Genomic DNA, 18,506 nt, shown 5'->3' with positions numbered 1-18,506 from the left:
CGTGAGGTGCATAACTGCATAGCCCTTGTTTAGTTCACGAAATTTGGAATTTGGGGTTACTGTAGCACCTTCGTTTTTATTTGGTAAATAGTGTCCAAACATTGACTAATTAGGCTTAAAACGTTCGTCTCGCAATTTCTCACCAAACTGTGCAATTAGTTTTTCTTTTCGTCTACATTTAATGCTCCATGCACAAGCCGCAAACATTCGATGTGACAGGTACTGTAGCAACTTTTTGGAAGTTGGGGTGGAACTAACCAAGGGCATATATAACCTAACTGCCACGGCAAAGAGCCATTCGGTTTGAGTTCCACTACTCGCCATAAGAGATTCCAATTCCAATCCAGCGAAAAAAACAGACAAAGATTCAGGCAACAGTAGACTACTATCTATACAGTATATGACATGCCGCCATGACGCTAGCCCAGGATGCAAATGGATACAGATGATGATACTTTTCACTTTCAGAAGCCAAGTTGGGCCCCAAGACAGCAAAGCTCTCTGTGGCTCTCCTGGCTCCTGCATGTAGAAGTCTCAGGGCACCACCCCTCTTCTCCTTCTCGTGCAAGCTCCCAACAATCTTCACCGTTGCATTGGACCACTGGTTCTCGTCACATTGATTTTTATTAAACACGCGAGCAGTACTCATTCAGTGCAGCTTCTCAACTGCCACAGCCCACAGCAGATATATGTATATATACCATCAGGCTTCAGCTCCACACTAACTGAAGAATGTTTTCTTACATCTCTACAGACCTAAACAATTTGCCGATCATACAGATCAGCCAGCCTTCGTCAGGGCAACAGGGCAATCTGGCACACCAGCTATAGCATATACCATCACACAGCATAAACAAGCACATACCGACATACGCATGCGCGCCTGAACCCCACTCAGCTATTTTTTCTTTTCAATCAAAGGCCGCTCAGGACTCAGCTATTACTACCTAAGGATCTCACAAACGACCGCCGCCACCAGACCTGGAAGGCTCTGATCAGGTCGGGGCATTCCCGGCCTTTCCCACTGAACGCCTCGAACCACTCCAAGAACAGCGCCTGCTGCTGCTTCAACGTGAGCGTCAGCAGCGCTTGCCCGATTCCTTCCTCCAGGGCCGTCATGTTGAGGCCCTTTGGGTATCTCCGGAGCCAACCAAAATCTACCAGCATTGGCCTGAACCAGGCCTGGAAGACGCGGAGCCTTCTGTCTCCGGTACAGTGGAGCTTGCCGCTTCCCATGGCGATGAACACCGTGGCCGAAATCCGGCTGAGCTCGTGGCATACTATCAGCGACACCCGTTCGTGCATGCTGCTGAGGGTCTTTTGGTCCGCCCATAAGTCGACGAATTCCTCTCCCATCTGCCTGTCGATTAGAATCTGCAGTAACCAGTTGATGTCCTCAACTAGCTTGTAGATCCTCTCGAGTGGTCCTTTTCCAACTGACGATAGTGATGTTTGATCAGCCTGGGCCAACTCCGAAGATTCTTCGAATAATCCCACCAGAGAGTTCAGGCAAGAATGGCAGATACAGTAAATGCTCCTGCTGTCCAGCTCTTTATCACCCTTTATGTAGACAGATGATTTTGATAAGATCCCATTGACTAAATTCCGCAGCTCTTTCCGAGCATTATTGTTGGTCCCCTTTGTGATGGAATCAGCTAGTTCAACTACCAGTTCTGCAGACGAGGCAGGTCTCTCTAGCTGTAACCTTGCCAGCAAATCTCTGAAAGCTGCCTTGTATGAAGAATGCTGGTACATCAGTTTCTTAATTGTCTCCTCTTCAGATTCATTCCACGGAACAGCATCCAGATACCTTAGACAGTTGTTAACTCCTCTGTCAAACATAAGTGACAAGGATACCTGAGAAATTTGTTTAGGCATTAAGTGAAATGTGTCGAGAATAAAGTTAGCATAAACCAATACACATTTTCAGACAAATTAACAGACATATAAAAAGGGTAAAGTGAATGCGATAATGACACAAACTTCTCTTTTATAGAAGTACACTTCAAAGAATCTGCATTGACTTTAGTCTACATTTCCTTATTTCCAATCAGATAAAGTGGGTCATTATCCCCCTCAAAGATCATATGGACATGTTAAAGTCGATTTATGAGCAGCATGATTGCTGTTGCAAACCAATGGCGTGATATGTAGCTTTTCACAGCAATACTTCTGAGTATACTGTTGCCATCATACATTAGTGAAGATTATGAGCGTGTCAGGTTCGAGCCCTCGCCTAGGGAGCTCCACCAGGCAGCCGCACCTGACCCTATGCATTCAAAATAAATCGGCTGGCGTAGATTTCTGGACCAGGCATGTTTTCTAGGGAAGGAACCAAACACGCCCTACACCTACAAGCATGAGGCAGACAGGTTCCTTTTGTTACATGGAAGCACCGAATTTTACACTTAAGAACTGTAGCTTGAAATAGCAAATTGTCTTCTCTCTTAATGAAATGATATGCAACCCTCTTGCGTGTTTGAGAAAAAAAATAGTGAATTGTCTTCTCTCTTAATGAAATGATACACTACCCTCTTGCGTGTTTGAGAAAAATAAATAGCAAATTGTACCAGATTGAAAAATAGGACTTGCTAAAGTTGCTATTATCTTGTCTTTGATTGGTGAAACTACCAAACCCAAGGAAATAGTTGTACAGTCATATATCCCTCAAAAGGCAAAAGCGTAAATAGGTGGGCGTGGGCATGTGTTTAGAAAATATGTACAAATCAGTGAACAAACTGATGGGATTTCTTAGAATGTGACGAAGTCAATTTCTAACAACAAATTCGATATTTAGTTCTTGTGTTCTTAGGGACAGGTCATATAAGGTATTGATTATCAAATCAGATTGCTGTCTTAGAATGAAGCAGTCATTTCAATTGCAATCTTAACGGTTCACTAAACACAAGTGCGTCTGTATTAAAATTAAGACAGGAATGGAAGATGATGGAAACTTAGTCAATTCAGCAGGCTACACAAGCTTAAATCAACACAATAGTTACGAGTTTGCTTAACGTATATAATTTCCTAAGTGTACAAAATTAAACCCGGCACCTAGTGCAAATGGAAGCAAGGGTGTAATTCCCTCAAACTTGCTTCGATTTACAGTTCCCTCAAAGTTACTTTCCAGAGTGAAAAGCAAAATACTTATCTTATTGCACAGCCTCAATTATCTGACGGTCAACCTTCTGTACCATTTCAGGCAACAACCAAATTAACTAATACTCCTAGATAAGAGCCTAAGAAGCATAATTAAGAGCTTTAATTTGTCAAATAAGAGGAGCATTTCTCCCGGGGTCTGCATTTATTCTCAATAACTCAAAGAGTACCATGTTCTAGTACATGGGACGTCCATCAAATATTATAAAAGTTTAGCAAGATCCCTTTTGTCACCACATTAATGATATTAGTTCTGCATCTACAATGAAAGAGATTCGCTTCAATATAGCAAACAGCAAACACTGAAAAGTGCACAATCAACAGCGCTAGTCACATATAACAATATTCAAAGATGCAGTATACATCTATAGGTGTAAAGGCAAGTACAAGAAATTTTGAACTTTAAGATTCTAAAACTGATAAGATGGAAGAAAGATAAAATTTTACACAAGAAAAATGGCATGAAAACAGACTGGAATTTTTGCAGCAAGAAAAAAAGAGTCACAATAATTCAAAATAATTAAAACATAAACGCTTTAATGTTTGTAAATGGAAGATGTTCCCAATGAGGAAAGTCAGGCAAAATACCAGAGCCAAAATAATTTCAGCATCCATGCTTTATGTATAATGTACCCATTTAACCATCACAAGAGGCACTCAGCAAAATATGATGTAATGATGACCCAACAACGTGGTCCCATAACCAAATTTGCAAACACCAGGAATGCTATCCCCTCCAAATTCAAGGATACCAAACTGGTATTTCTCTACTATGCCAATCTCCAACAAGGCAATAACCAAACCTCTCAACATTAATATTTACCAGATTCTAAAATTAGCACTCTCCGGTCTCCACTACACTAGAATACCACCACAGTAAAAGTTAAGATGTGCAATTCATGAATACAATACAACATATAATAACCATAAGCAACAACTGTAAATATAAAGATTGAAATTTGGGCACAAATCAACAAACAGTAGCAGCGTGACAACAGAGAGCTCACCTCGAGCACGTCGATGGCTCGCGCGACACCACCACGTGCGAGCCGCCTCATCGCAGCGGCCTCGTCTTCATCTTCCAGCATCATGTCCACCGCCTCCCTGAAGGCGTCCACCTCCACCATTCCTTCCACCGTCAACTCGCCACCTCGTTCCCCAAGAATCTTCCCCACCACCTTGCTCTCCCTGCGCACCCCCTCCAATTCATCCACCTCCAAGATCACGCCTTTATCGACCAGCCTCATCTTCAGAATCGCCCTCGGCTTCTCCACAGCGGCCGCCGCCGGCGGCGGCGGCGGTGGGGGCGGAGCACGCAGGGCAGGAGGCGGGCATTCGGTGACGGACGACAGCCGCGCGGAAACAGACGACGAACCCGTGGCGCTAGGCAAGGTCGGGTCGTCGATGGGGGATACGCGTCCTGGGGAGCGGATGCGGCGGGAGAGCGGCGGCGGGAGCTGGTGCGGCGGCGGTTTGGCTCGCAGCGGCGCGGGGAGGGGGCCCGGGCTCCGGCCGGCGGCGGTGGCAGCGGCCGTGGAGGGGTCAAGGCCGAAGGAGCAGCACCAGGGCTGGCGTGGCGGGGGCGCCTTGCGGCGACTCCGGCGGCGCTGCGCCGCCGCCGCCGTCGACGCGCTCGTCGTCGTCGGCATCGGGTTGGCGTATCGGTCGGAGGAAGCGGAATGGGAGCACGTTATGTAGGTGCGAGCTACTCTAGCTCGGAGGAGTTTTTGTTTATGTGGCGGTTTTTGCTAGGTGGCGTCGCTAAGTGCACCCAAATGTTTGGGTACATCTGATAAAAAAAAAGGTTAATAGGAGAAACGCCATTATAATTTTCGATGTCAAGAGAAACACTATTACTATTTATCTATTTTGAAGCATGCCATTACAATTCTTCGTTTTCCACAAAAATACCACTAAATACGTATGAACATAGTTTGGGCCCAGCTGCAGGCGTATACGAAGACATATACTTCATCTCTCTTTTCAGTGACACGCGGCCCCATATGTCATCTTCTTCCTCCTCTTCTCCTCTCTCTCCGGCTCTCTCTCTATATCCCGACGCGGCCACGGCGGGCGCTGCCGGCGGCGGCGACTACGGGCTTACGGGCGAGTCGACGAGCCGCTGTCGTGACCCCGCGCGCCGCGGGCGAGCAGCCGACGACGGCAACGCAACGGCCGAGCAGTAGGACGCGGCCGGTGCGAAGCTCGCCTCCGGGCGGCGCGCCGAGGATGCGGCCGGCGCGGAGCTCGCGGCCTGACCGACGTGCTGCTGCTCCGCCCGCTTGCTTGCCCGCGGCGTGCTGCTGCTGCTGCTCGGCCGCGTGCTGCTGCCGGCGTGCGCCGCCGTGCTCGTGCGCCTTCGCTCAGGCCCGCGCCGCCGCGCTCGGAGCTACGCTCGCTTGCGCCGACGCGCGAGCTTGCACGCATAGCCTCGTTGGTGCTCTGCTCGGCCTCCGCTCTGGCCCGCGCCGCCGCGCTAGCTGCGCTCGCGTGCCATCTCCATGCACGCCCGCGCACAAGCTCGCACACGCCGCCGCGCTGGAGCTCTGCTCGTGCGCCTCCACGCTGGCCTGCGCCGTCGCGCGAGCTCGCACGCGCAGCCACGCTCTGGAACTCACCGCGCTGGAGCTCCTGCTCGGCGTGCTGCTGCTGGCGTGCTGCTGCTGCTGCTCGGCCGCGTGCTGCTGTTGCTGCTCTCGTGCTGCTGGTGTGCTGCTGCTGCTGCTGCTCGACGTGGCCGCGGCCGCGTCGGGATGGAGAGAGAGGAGGAGAGGAGGAAGAAGATGACATATGGGGCCCGCGTGTGTGGTAGAACCTCCTAAGTTATAGGGCCCACTTGCACCTGTCACTGTCCGATGACCTTTGACATTTATGCATATGTTTCCATTAACTTAAAAAGACTGTCGGGTGTCCTCGGGGAACCCCGAATCATCCACGATTTCCGAGCAGGATCACGTTACAGAGTCATTGCAGTATTACAACATTTATTCAAATATCTACACCAGAGTAAAAAACAGCGGAAGTCTTACAATAACATAATTTATAAAACAGTAGTTTCAAACCTCGCAACTAGGTTCGATGTTTATTACAAAACGAAATAGTGGAGTGGCATAATAATATAATACAAAACACACAAGGAGATTGCCCTGCCCAAGGGCCACACATTTACTTCTCATCGTCATCACAAGGTACAACTGTCATGCAGCACGATCCAAAACAGATCTGCTCATGAGGCTCACCTGCAACAAGGGTCAACGAACCCTGAGTACAAAAGTACTCAACAAGACTTAACCAAAATAAGAACTGATAACTCAGGAATGCAGGCTCAGGGATTCAAGGTATGGTTTTAGCAATAATCAAAGTTATTTTGCGTAAAAGCTCTTTGACAAAATTCTTTATTTCAACAATTTAAACTTCATAAAATCATATACAAAGATGACACGATCCGTAATGAGATCATGAAACTTCATATCCAACACCTTCATCAACCATTCTCAAGTTCCAGTTATTAATACTACGATGATGAACAGTGAGTTGAGTCTCCATAACCGAGGAGCAACGATGATTCGAACCGATTATAAACCCAGCTGGGGCTTCTAGACCACACGACATATGCAGGTCCCCGACCTACATATACCAACCTACCCTCAGATCCTCTGAAACAAGAACGGGTCCGCGCCACCCGAGAATACAGTACTCCACCAATCCAGCCCATAGCCACATGGGTACACGCTATTCCCGCCATCTCTCCACTCCCAGTGCGCGAATAGCCATTCTCGTAATAGAATCGCCAAGTTCAGGCTTACCGGAGTATGTGGTTAGTACTACAAATTCTCACCTCATGCAATTCAACAACGGACGTGCCTTAATCGACACAGGCAGAAAGAACCCGCTCACAAGACCTCCATGTCTTGTGGCTCACACACACCGAGTCCGCCCGGTCTAGATTTATTACTCCACATTCCCATATCACATGCTAACATAATTAACCAATGTTCCATTTAAAACTGGCAGGTGGCAGGTAATCACCCGACTTTCATCGTTCTATGCATAGCTAAGCAAAACTAGGCATATACGAATTTAAAACTGGTAATATGGTAAATATGGAATAACAAGGTTGGTAATGCACCAATTAGGCTCTTACTTAACTCCTCATCACTTAATGCAGTAACGGAAAGCAAAAGCGAAAACAATTTGTAAAATACAAGGTAGGGTTGTATGCATCCGGGGCTTGCCTTTGTTGACGGAAAAGTCCGATTCCTGCGACATCACACAAGTATTCGATCCGACCTCAACAAACGGATTAACCTCCTCAACAACTGGATTAACTACCATGTGTTCACCTTCGTTCACTACACGTAATAACAATACCATGTTTAACATGATGTGGAATACGAAACATGATGCTCGATGATGGACGCAAAATTAATAATTTGAATACAACTTTCCTTCGCGGTACAGTTGCAAGTCAAACTAATCAAACCTTTTTCGTAACACATACATCAATTGCCAAGGATCATTATCAACTAATGACCCAAGGTCATCACTCAATCCAAAATTTCAAACAAAACCTAAATCATTAAAGGTTACTATTTGCTTTTATGAATTAATTATTTAATTCAAAATTATGAAATAAATCAACTTATTCTAATTAAGCTAAATTTTTTTGTAATTGTTCATTACATGATAACTAGGTGGCAAAACAATTTTCATAATTTTTGGATAATTAATTAAGCCTAGAAAAATCATGGAAAGTCATTTATCAATTAATTGAGCAATTTTTATCACATCCCAAAAATACTGAAAATCAATATTTCAAATTTTTGTCATATAATATACATCATAGAGAATTCACACAAAAAATTACATAATTTTTGGAGCTCTAAATAATTCTACACAAAAATAACAAATTACAACACTATTCATTTAATTCTGAAAAATAGAAAAATCCATTTGAACGTTGAGTCACTGACATGGTGACCCCACCTGTCATCCCCTTCCTCCCGCTTTGACTACGGCGATGATGGCGCTGACCGGCGATATCTCACCGCCGGTGAGTCCAACGGCGACGGCCAAGATACCTACACCCTCCCCGAGACTAGGCGCATCCATTTTGAGCACAAGCTTGACTAACTATGGACTGGACCAAGCACTACGTCGGCCATGGCGGCCATGACGGTGCGGCTACGCTATGCCGGCGAAATGAAGCCAAAAACGGTGAAACAGAGGACATGGGATGGTCCAGTAGCTCACCACGAACACGTTGGAGCAAAGAACGAGACCGGATAAGCTTTGGTGACACGGGTCGACATTGACAGCGGTCACGGCGGAGCGATCTTCGACGACGGCGATGCTCCGGTAGCTGCGGTGGTCAAAATAAGAAATCAATGGTTCACAAAGCACTACATCATTGAGGCGAAGCTGAAGCAAGACTCAGTAAGGGCAGAGGCTCATCGTAGCGCGCTAGCCACGGCGACGCGCACTCCACGGTGGTGCTGCCGGCCGCGAGGAAGAAAAGCGCCGAACGGCGTTTCCCGATGATGGCAAGCGACCAGGGCTAGTTGGTTAGGTGCGCAAGGATGAGACGGAGCTGGGACAAGCTTGTCTGCGACGGTGAAGCACTACGGCATCGACACGAGCTCGCCGGAGTTATGGCCGTGGCGTCGGAAAAACAGAGCAAGAGAGCGGAGGCAAACGGCGACGGCCAAGGCTAAGTAGAGCGGCTCAGAAGCGCAAGGAAGCTGCGCTGTGGCCTTCACCGCGCTAGCGCGACGTCAAAGACGGCCACGACCGCGCCTGGAAGCAAACCGAAGATCGCCGGCCATGTAGCTAGGGCGGTGAGTACTGTTCATCGAATTTACAGATTTGCCATTCGGTTTCAAATTCAAATTACTCCCAAATTTGTATAACAACTCAAAAATCTCCAAAAATAAAAGTTGTTCAAAATCAAAAGTTCTACAACTTTGCTTTTATAACCATCTCCTAATTCGGTCTAGATTTTGAAATGAACTTTTGAATTTGAATAGGGAAATTTAACGAATTACGCCTTTTTGAATTACTCAAATTTTTTCTAAACAACTTGAAAAACTCCAAAAACAAACTTTGTATAACTTGCCAAGATCTACACTTTTGATTTTGGGATCAACCCCAAATTATGCTTAGATTTTGAAATGGATTTTCAGGGTAGGATTTAAATACTGAAAGGCGGGGTTTTCTCGAAAAATTCAAAAATCCAAACAAACTTTGAATTTAAGTCACACAATACAATTCAACACATACCACATGAATATAAACTCGTTTTAGTGTATGCATCTCAAAGTTTTCACCAAATGCCAAATGCTTTGCAATGCATATGATGACATGTCAGGTTTTAGTATTTTCAACACCCAAGGTGTTACAGCGTGTCAGTGACAGGGGTGATAAAGTATACGTCTTCGTATACGCTGCAGCTGGGCTCAGGCTGTGTCCATACGTATTCAGTGGCATTTTTGTGGGAAGCAAAGAATTGTAATGGCATGCTTCAAAATAGACGAATAGTAATGATGTTTCTCCAAACATCGAAAATTATAATGGCGTTTCTCCGATTAACCAAAAACTTTTGGGTACATGCTTGTGAATGATGATGATTGCATTTGTTTACTATATTCTTGTGTTGGACTTATCATTGTGCAAATTGTAATGAGTATTTAGTTTATTGTTCATCACCATAGAAAATATTAGTTGCATATAAAAGCTTTGCTCATTGAGATGTTTATGACTAGAATTCGGTGGTTGTAGTTAGTGGATTTTTTTAAGAGAGAGATAGAGTGTGTGGCAAAAGGCATGTTTCTCATTGTTTGGAATATAAAAGAAATGAACTACTACCTCTCTTACATTTTAGTGTCCTTAAGCTAGTAATCCAAATGTATTCAATATGTCATAGACCTAGCTTCATCTTAGAATTGATATACACTAGTGCTTTATTTCTTGAGCAATAACTTATGCTCAATTGTGTCGGATATCGTAGCTTCTAATTAAGTTTAGATGAGGCCACTTGATACGTCATTAGTAAATTATGTTGCCTCGATTACATATCCCCCATCCTGGACTAGGGTTAGGCTAAATACTAGTTTTATACCTTTCTTGTCGTTGATTCCAAGTAAAGTGTTATATTTTAAAACTAAATGTTATCAAAATCACTCTACATGATTTTTTTACTCCTTAACCTGTATGCTTTTCGTAGGAAATAATAAACAGAAGTGATGTTTATGAGGAACAAGGTATAGATACCCTCAAGGAAATCACAGCGCATGGGAGTAGGTAACTAAATAACTGAATCTTGCAACTTAGATCCTACCTCCTGGTGGTTATATATTGGTAACTTCTAGGACAAGACACTAGCTAGCATATTAATACTTGCATTGTTATACTATGATTAGTAGATAAACCCGGTGTTACTGTTGCACGTACAGTAGGCCAATCTCTTACTATGCTTTTTTTGTTTTTTTATTAAAGTATTCTAGTTTTACTATGGAGGTACTTCACAATGCTCTGGATATTAATAGTTACATTGTTTTGGCAGCAATGCTATTTTTCTAAGACCCCATCACCAAATCATCCAGCTCAGCTATATATAGGTTGCAAGCATCCATCCTGGCATAAAAGTCTAATATTAGTGCTACCTCATAAAAACCAAAGCCACCTCGGCACTGTACCTATGCTTCCCATGAGTGAAATGGCAGTAGAATCATTAGTTCACACGCTAATGAAACGACGATGCAATAATTGCATTATAAACAAACAATAAATTTTCATATGAACTTTGTGTCCCCAACCAAATCGGCATGCACGACACTTCGATTTCGTCAACCATGTTGAATCTTTGGACGATTTATGTGATATATCCATGGAGTATTTCAAACATGGCCGCAGTACTGTGTGAGTACAGTTGGCGGGTGAACGGAGCGAGGTTGGGCCGTGGCGTCGTGCTCAGCTGCTGATAATAATAATAAAGACGATGGTGTACAGGGAAAGCGGGAAGCAAAGTTGCCGTTGCAGCTTTTTGTGCGCAACGGCATGTGTTTTTTATTTTTTATTTTTATGGCTCGATCTCCCATCGATCGAATTCGTTCGAGCCCCTGTCTGCCTGTGTCGCCCATCAGGCACATCATCATCTACTCCTTGCTTTCCTTGGGTTAAAGCGGCGAAAGCTTAGAGCTTTCGTGTAGTCTTTTTCCTCCTCCCATAATCCCATGGAATCAGTAATCGTTGCTAATTAATCTCACTGCCCAAAATTTCCTACCGTTGCCGCCTACACACACACACTCATTAATCAGCCATCATGATTATTCGCGCATGCATGCCTGCGATACACTGACTCGGCTCTGCTTTTGGTGTAAACAAAACATGCATGATGCATGTGTCTGCAGCCTCTACCACCGTTCAGGGGGGGATTAAACTAAACAAGTTGACACCAAAGTCACTACTCACTAATACTCGTACTCCACGCCCAGCTTACGTCCAATATGAAGAGGAATACTAGAATTCTCTCTCTGTGGTGCAGTTCGATCACAGTCTTATTTATTATGTAACCCATTGTTGTTTGGTTGCTGAGGCTTAATTTCTCTGCGATTAGACGTACACGGACGGAAAAAGGAATCGCGGGAGCGAGAGCCTGCTAGGAGTGGCTTCAAAGCCAGGAAGAAGCCAGCAGAAAGCGGCAGTTGGAACAGCAGCGCGCACGTTTTAATAATTTATATACATTCTGCTATTGTACATAAATTGTTATTGGGGGTGCCCGTGACAAGCGATGGAGGAACCCGCCGCCCGACCACGGGCGTGATCACCGCCGGCGATAGCGGAGAGAGAGCGAGCGGCTGCAGCTGCACCGGGCGGCGGTGGATTCGCCAGCAGCAGACACACAGCCAGCCTCGCCGAGACGTAACGACCCGATTATATATATGGGCCCGGCCGTACAGTCCAACGGCCCAACCCCACTGATAACCAAATAATAGTAACAAGTGTTCCTCAAAAAAAAAAAGTAACAAGTAACCTAATGACACAATGGTGGATCTTGATTAACCAAATAAGGGTATGTTTTGATCCACCCAACAACTAAAGTTTAGCTAGCTACGGTTTCATTGCTAAACCTTTAGCCAGCTAAAAGTTCTTCCGACTAAACTTTAGTCGGGGCGTTTGGATCCTCCGACTAATAGACTTAGCAAAATTTTAGTTGAGTTTAGCTGGATTGGAGCAGTTAAACTGTAGCTGGTCTTTTCGCTGGACTGTTTGGACCTCTAGCAACTAAATTTAACTAACTAAAATTTAGTTGGTGGATACCCTAGCTAATCCAGCCAGCGTGCGCCTATGCGACTGACAGACAGTCCATGGATCGGATAAGCTACCTCTAGCTTAGCTAACTACGCCGCCAATGCCCATGCGCGAAGAAAAAAAATTTCACGGGCGCCCGGCCGGGGGATACCAACGTCGTGGTGCGGCAGCGCATGCAGGCCTGATAGATGAAGAGGAGGAGGAGCCGGTGCACCAAACAGTGGTTACAGCTGCTGCCGGTTGCATTGTGTGGTTGGCGGCCACACAATAGCTACTTGCAATCACGATTAATTATTAAATTAAGCGCTTTCGTTTTTCGTTTACCTAGTTCGCCGCTTTCCCTAATTTTGTTGGTTGCATCGATAGGAAGATCATGATCGATATATATCAGATGGTCCATCATCACTTGCTGATAACTGCTCTCTGCAGTATAATACCGTGTGGCGGACGTACGTACGCGTGGCTCTCCGTTCCGTTTGGCAACCGCAGTTGGGCTAGCTTCTCATCATGATGACACGCCTCTTTTGCTTTGCTTTCCATTGCTTGTTGTGCAGTAGTTGTACCACACAAAAGTACGAGAGCTATATACCGAGAGTCGACACCCGTTCGCTCGATCGTTTCTGTGGCTTATAAGCCGGCTGATGATGTTTTATTGTGAGAGAAAAAACTATATCATGACTGATAAAGCATAGCGAAGATGTGGGCACCTCCGTACCTCTTCCATCCTCTGACTACTCCAATCCAAATCCATATAATAATTATTTGTATATATTGCCCTGTCCAGGAGTGTCAAGTACCAATCAACAGTCTAACTAATCTGCGCCAGCAGACGAAGCACAGTATATACTGCTCGCTCCATCCTGTAATACATATAAGTAATCTAAGAAATTTTTAGTCAAAATAAAAAGCTAGCTTAGCAAAATACCATCTTGCCTCTAGCTAATTAGGACCGAGGGAGTAGTTCAGTTTCCTTAACTAATGCTTGTTGTTATGGATGACACTAAGTTTAAAACAAATCTCAATATTTCCTGCCTACAAAGACAGACAGAGGGTTGATGATGACCCAAGATACATTGTATTTTGGTACAAATTTTGAACTCTGGATTTGAGGGAGTAGATGGTGGTGATAGGAGTAGTTTATTTAGGGCTCTGATTTTACTCTGGCTCCTCATGTGGAGCAGCTTATCTAGTAGAGTTGAAGCCATTTTGGAAAACATTTGCCAAAGAAAACTCAAATGACTGTTTTATAATACATTTGCAAGGAGGAGCCTAGAGAAACCACATTTCTGTGGCTCTAGCTCCTCTATACAAAGATGGTTTTGGCTCCTCCAACCTCCGGGCACATTGCAAGGAGTCGTTTTTAGATGCCCGTTTGGCAGGGCTCCTTGCAAGGAGCCACAAGAAGCCGGAACCAAAGCCCCGCTAAAACGAGGTCTTAGTTTGTTTCCTCACGGGCAAGTGATATAAACTGTCAAAACAATTTTATTTTTTATGAGAGATTTTATAGCAGCGACCCCCAAGTGCCCAAACTTTCCGCTGTGGAGAGAGTCACAAAATATTTCATTTACAAGAATCATCTAAAAAATCTCATATATATATTTAGCCTATGGTAGCAAATATACTATCTCCGATCATGAAAGGATCCCATTCTCATTTTTCGAGAGGTCAAATGATTTAGATATTTTACCAAAGTTACATAAAAATACAAACATTTATGACGCACAATAAGGATCATTAAATTAATTATACAATTTATTTTCATAGTGGATCTTATTGTAGTTATAAATGTTAATACTATTCACTATTAATTTTGCCAAAATTAAATTAGTTCAACTTACACAAATTTACAGTTCAATTCTTTCGTGGACGAAGAGAATACAACGCAACCACATTTATTTGCATCCATGTATGTAGCCCGTACGACCGACTAGACTTATTGATGACCAGACATGCCTGTGTCCTGGCGTTAAGCATAAACAGATTAAATTAATTAACCCTAGACTAGCGCCCATCATTTATCATCGAAGGACTGGATCAGGATTATATATACGCATGTTGTTGCCAACCAAATTAAATCGGTGGTTAGCCTAGCCACACCTGCAATTAAACTAAGCCTTAACTAGCTGGTTGCATTGGTTGAGATTATTACTATAGCTAATACTGGCTAGTTTTAGCAACCGGCCGCATGCTTAGCTTGACAAAACCAACTCTTCCTGCCTAATTGAGGGCTCGTCGGTTGCTTTGGTTTGAGGCCCTGGAATGATTTTCAGTTGGAATGGTTCACTAATTTGTATAATCTTGATAATCTGGAATGGTCCCGGGGTTCAATCCCTTGCAACCGAATATACCCTTAGGGGGTGTCGTCAATGAAACGAGTATCAAGTATCATTGTATTAACCACCTTGAGAATTGAGTGTAGCTTAGCTAGTTAGATTTTCTTCGTGGAACTTGACTATTTGGGTTTAAGTTCTTAATTTGACGTGGGTGATTACATTTTCTAAATTTATTTCAAGATTTAACGACGTTATTCTTTTAGTCGTAGGTGACATACGCATATAAATCTTGATACCGGTGGGGAGCAAGGGCGACTATGGAGATTTTATTAATCTTGATATTTGTCCATCCAGCCTAGTTTCGAAAACGCTCATAGAGATAGGGCATGTGTGTGCACGTTCATAAGGATGCGTGTGCATGTATAAGAGAGCGTATGCATCTATACAGTGTTTTGCAAAAAAAAAAAAGTGTCAACCACCCTACCCACTCTAGTGGCGCTGACACACAACATTACCCTCCAACTCTCTCAATGATCGGCAATCCCATCTTTCCTAGCATTTTGAGAGAGCTACTCTGTCCCTGAAATCTAAGGTTTGTAATCATTTACAATATATTCTAATTTATAAGAGATTCTAGGTAAAATAACCCCTCAACTAAGTTTAAAAATAGGTATCATTCACATACATCCCTACCAATAATATCAGTCCTTCGTCAGTCACTAATAACCCAAATATATATGGTAATAATAACGATATCTTAAGAAATTGTTACATGTGTCATTTACTTTACCTTATGGGAAATTATGTATACTTGAATTTCAAAGATACATTGCATTTCAGGGATCGAGGAGGTATATACATTTTGGCATATACACCCGTGTAGTTCTATTGTTCTGCTTCTACGTGCTAATTTCTACTCCCTCCATTTTAAATTACAAGTTGTTTTGGCTTTTCAAAACGTACACTTTTTGCTATACATTTAGATATACTATACCGAGATACATAGCAGAAGTTGTGTACCTAGAAAAAACAACTTATAATTTAATTTAGGAGGCACGATGGTGCTACGTTGCACACGCGAACATAATGGTAGGATGTACGTGTGCTACAGTTCTGCACTTGGGTGGTTACCTAGCGCTGGCACCAAACGCTCTATGGATGTAGGCAATGGCACACCTAGCCTACCGAGGCCACATTCTACCAGCTCTGTATGATTGTACTTTGTGCCTCCGAGTAACATGATAGCAGCTCCTGATTCACGTATGACCATGACCCTACCATTTACATGGTGTGTGTAGTAGAGAGGGAAAAAACCTAGCATGGGAGCATGCGTCCAACATGCCTAGGACGGATTCAAGAGTCTCTATTGCTCAACTTATACTCCCTCGATGTTCATGCATAGCAAGATTCAAACTTTAAAAATCTTAATCAGTAATTTAGCAACAATTTTTAATTATCGTAATACAAACTTAACATGGATAGATTTGTAATCAAATATAATGTTCAATTATGACAAATTTATAAGCATACAAATAATACTCTCTTCATTCTAAATTACAAGTCGTTCTGGGTTTTCTAGGTACATATATAGCTTTTGCTATGTATCTAGATATATACCACGTCGACTTATAATTTGGAATATATGGAGATATAAAACAAAATAAATAAATAATCAAAGTGTAATTTTTGAAAGACCATGTTATATCAAACTGTGCCATATAAAAAAGAATAGGTAGCCCCAGAGTAAATCAACTTCTAGCCATTGATGAAATGGTTTTAAATGGTTTTGGGATTGCGTGAAGTTGCTTTTGGGAGCACGAAGCTCTTCAGCCTGTTCGGCAGGCCGTAAACGATCGTGGATTATTTACTGCTGGCTGGTTTGGTTGGTTTGGTATGAGAGAAAAATACTGTTCTGACTGAAAATTTACGATCCTATACGAGCAAGCCCAGCCTACCAAACAGGCTGCTTATCTCTCTTATTTGATTCTTTGGTTGTGTTTAGCCTTTGCCCTTTCTTTGAAAACCGAGAGTTTTATTTAGTGCTACCATGGTCCTTCCATATATCAAGTGGTCTTTGTGTTTGCCTTTACTTGGCATTTGGGCTTTTGGGCATTTGAGTGAAAGTTTTCTCTTTTGCTTTCGAACCTAGCTCAAGTAATAACCAGAGGTCGATCGGGCTACTCCCTTCGCACCAAATTACAGATCGTTTTGGCTTTTTTGAGTATAATATATTTTTTATTATGTATATACAATAAAAATATTTTTTATCTATAGAAAAGCTAAGCTGACTTATAATTTAGAATAGAGAGAGAGAATGTGATATGTGTTGACCATTCCTAACATTTACTAGGCCTTGGCTCAAACGAAGATGCAAGGCTCTTTATTTTGGTCCCTCTAGATTCTAGAAGATGAGATTTTTATATATTTTTTGAAACAACCAGTTATCGTAGCAATAGCGCATTCTCTATGTTCTGGCGTTATTTGAATACTTTTTTATGCGCGTTTGCCATTAGAATGAACTAATGAGAAAAATGCACCGTACAGATAGAGGATAGTACAGTTTCTTACAAGCATTTCAATGGCACACATTGTCACCTCGCAAGGATTTTCTTTATAGAATTGACCTTGCAGAGGTAGAGAGTACGTCTTTTTATTATATATAGAGAGAAACAAACATGTGAGTGGCGGTCACTAGGGCTTGGGCTTGGGCCTGGTATGGCACTGTGGCGACGCGACATGTAGGAGTAAGAGCCCATAGTCCACTCGCCCATGGTGGCAGATGGGCCGGGTGGTCATCGTTCAACAGCCCATGGTGGCAGCTAAGCCCAGTCGCCCTATGCAGAGCGCATCGGCGCGAACTCGCGAAGTCGAACCGCAACCGACGCGGCCTGGCAGCAGTCTAGTGGCCCGTAGAGGGAGAGATGGGCTTGAACCATGTTTTCCTTTTGTTTCTTCCCGTTAAATTACGATAACTTTATTTTGTTATTACTCTCTTCATTTTAAATTATAAGGCATTTGAGTTTTCTATATACATATCATTTGATACAGACTTAGATATATATTATGTCTAAATACATAATAAAAATAATATATCTAAAAAATCAAAACAAATATTAACATCATGATACAAAATAAGTACCGTTAGATTAATCATAGAATATATTTTTATAATAAATTTGTTTAGAGACATAAATACTTTGGTTAAACTTGAGCTAGTTTGACGGGCGCGGATCCTATAACGGAAATGCTACGTGCAGTCTTTTGGGTCAGCATACTAGCCAATAGACCTCTATTCTACACCCGCTCGTTTTTTACTACGGTATTTGCGTCCGTCTCTTCCATTGCGCCGGTTGAATAAGAAAAGGAGAAGGAGACGAGAGACCTGCTTCGCTCTGCTCTACGTGTTGACGATCACCCCGCCTGCTCCTGCTCCGTCGGTCGCGCACGCTGCTCCTGCTCTGCGGCCCGTTCCGCCGCGACGGTCACCCCACGCTGCTCCTTCTCCTGCTCCACCGCGTCGCCCTGCTGCTTCTGTTCTGCGGCCCACTTCACCTGACGGCGGCACGGGCACCGCCGCGCCCACGCGTGCTGATCGCTCCCTCGGTCGCCAGCTTGCCATTGAGGCCGTCGCACAAGGAGAAGCGTCGGGCCCTGGAGTGGAATCCCTCCGGCCTCGGCTCCTGCTATGGCTGCGAGCCTGCAACGCCCCGATGCAGATGGCGGAGGAGGCCGCACCGAGATACGATACATGTTGCAAGTGTACAT

At 43.8% G+C, this 18,506-nt stretch overlaps 1 protein-coding gene across 1 annotated transcript; it reads right to left on the bottom strand.

The window, feature by feature from the left end:
• Positions 1–250: 250 nt before the first annotated feature.
• LOC136508936 (BTB/POZ domain-containing protein At2g13690-like) lies at positions 251–4,839 on the bottom strand. The gene is made up of 2 exons (XM_066503716.1): positions 4,167–4,839; positions 251–1,857 (listed from the first exon to the last, which is right to left on the bottom strand). Exons 1-2 carry the CDS (start codon positions 4,806–4,808, stop codon positions 934–936), a joined length of 1,566 nt encoding a protein of 521 aa, XP_066359813.1. The 5' UTR covers positions 4,809–4,839; the 3' UTR covers positions 251–933.
• Positions 4,840–18,506: the final 13,667 nt, after the last annotated feature.

The sequence above is a fragment of the Miscanthus floridulus genome, chromosome 15, assembly GCF_019320115.1.
Source record: "Miscanthus floridulus cultivar M001 chromosome 15, ASM1932011v1, whole genome shotgun sequence".
Classification (NCBI taxonomy): Eukaryota; Viridiplantae; Streptophyta; class Magnoliopsida; order Poales; family Poaceae; genus Miscanthus; species Miscanthus floridulus.
The sequence above is the reverse complement of the archived record's forward strand: the minus strand, read 5'-3'. Positions and strand labels throughout refer to the sequence as shown.

What these genes read in the sequence shown, in the direction of transcription:
- LOC136508936 (XM_066503716.1), bottom strand. Translation starts at nt 4,808, where the DNA reads ATGCCGACGACGACGAGCGCGTCGACGGCGGCGGCGGCGCAGCGCCGC. An exon ending in GAGCCATCGACGTGCTCGAG is followed by an intron (nt 1,858 to 4,166) that starts GTGAGCTCTCTG and finishes CAAATTTCTCAG; the next exon opens with GTATCCTTGTCACTTATGTT.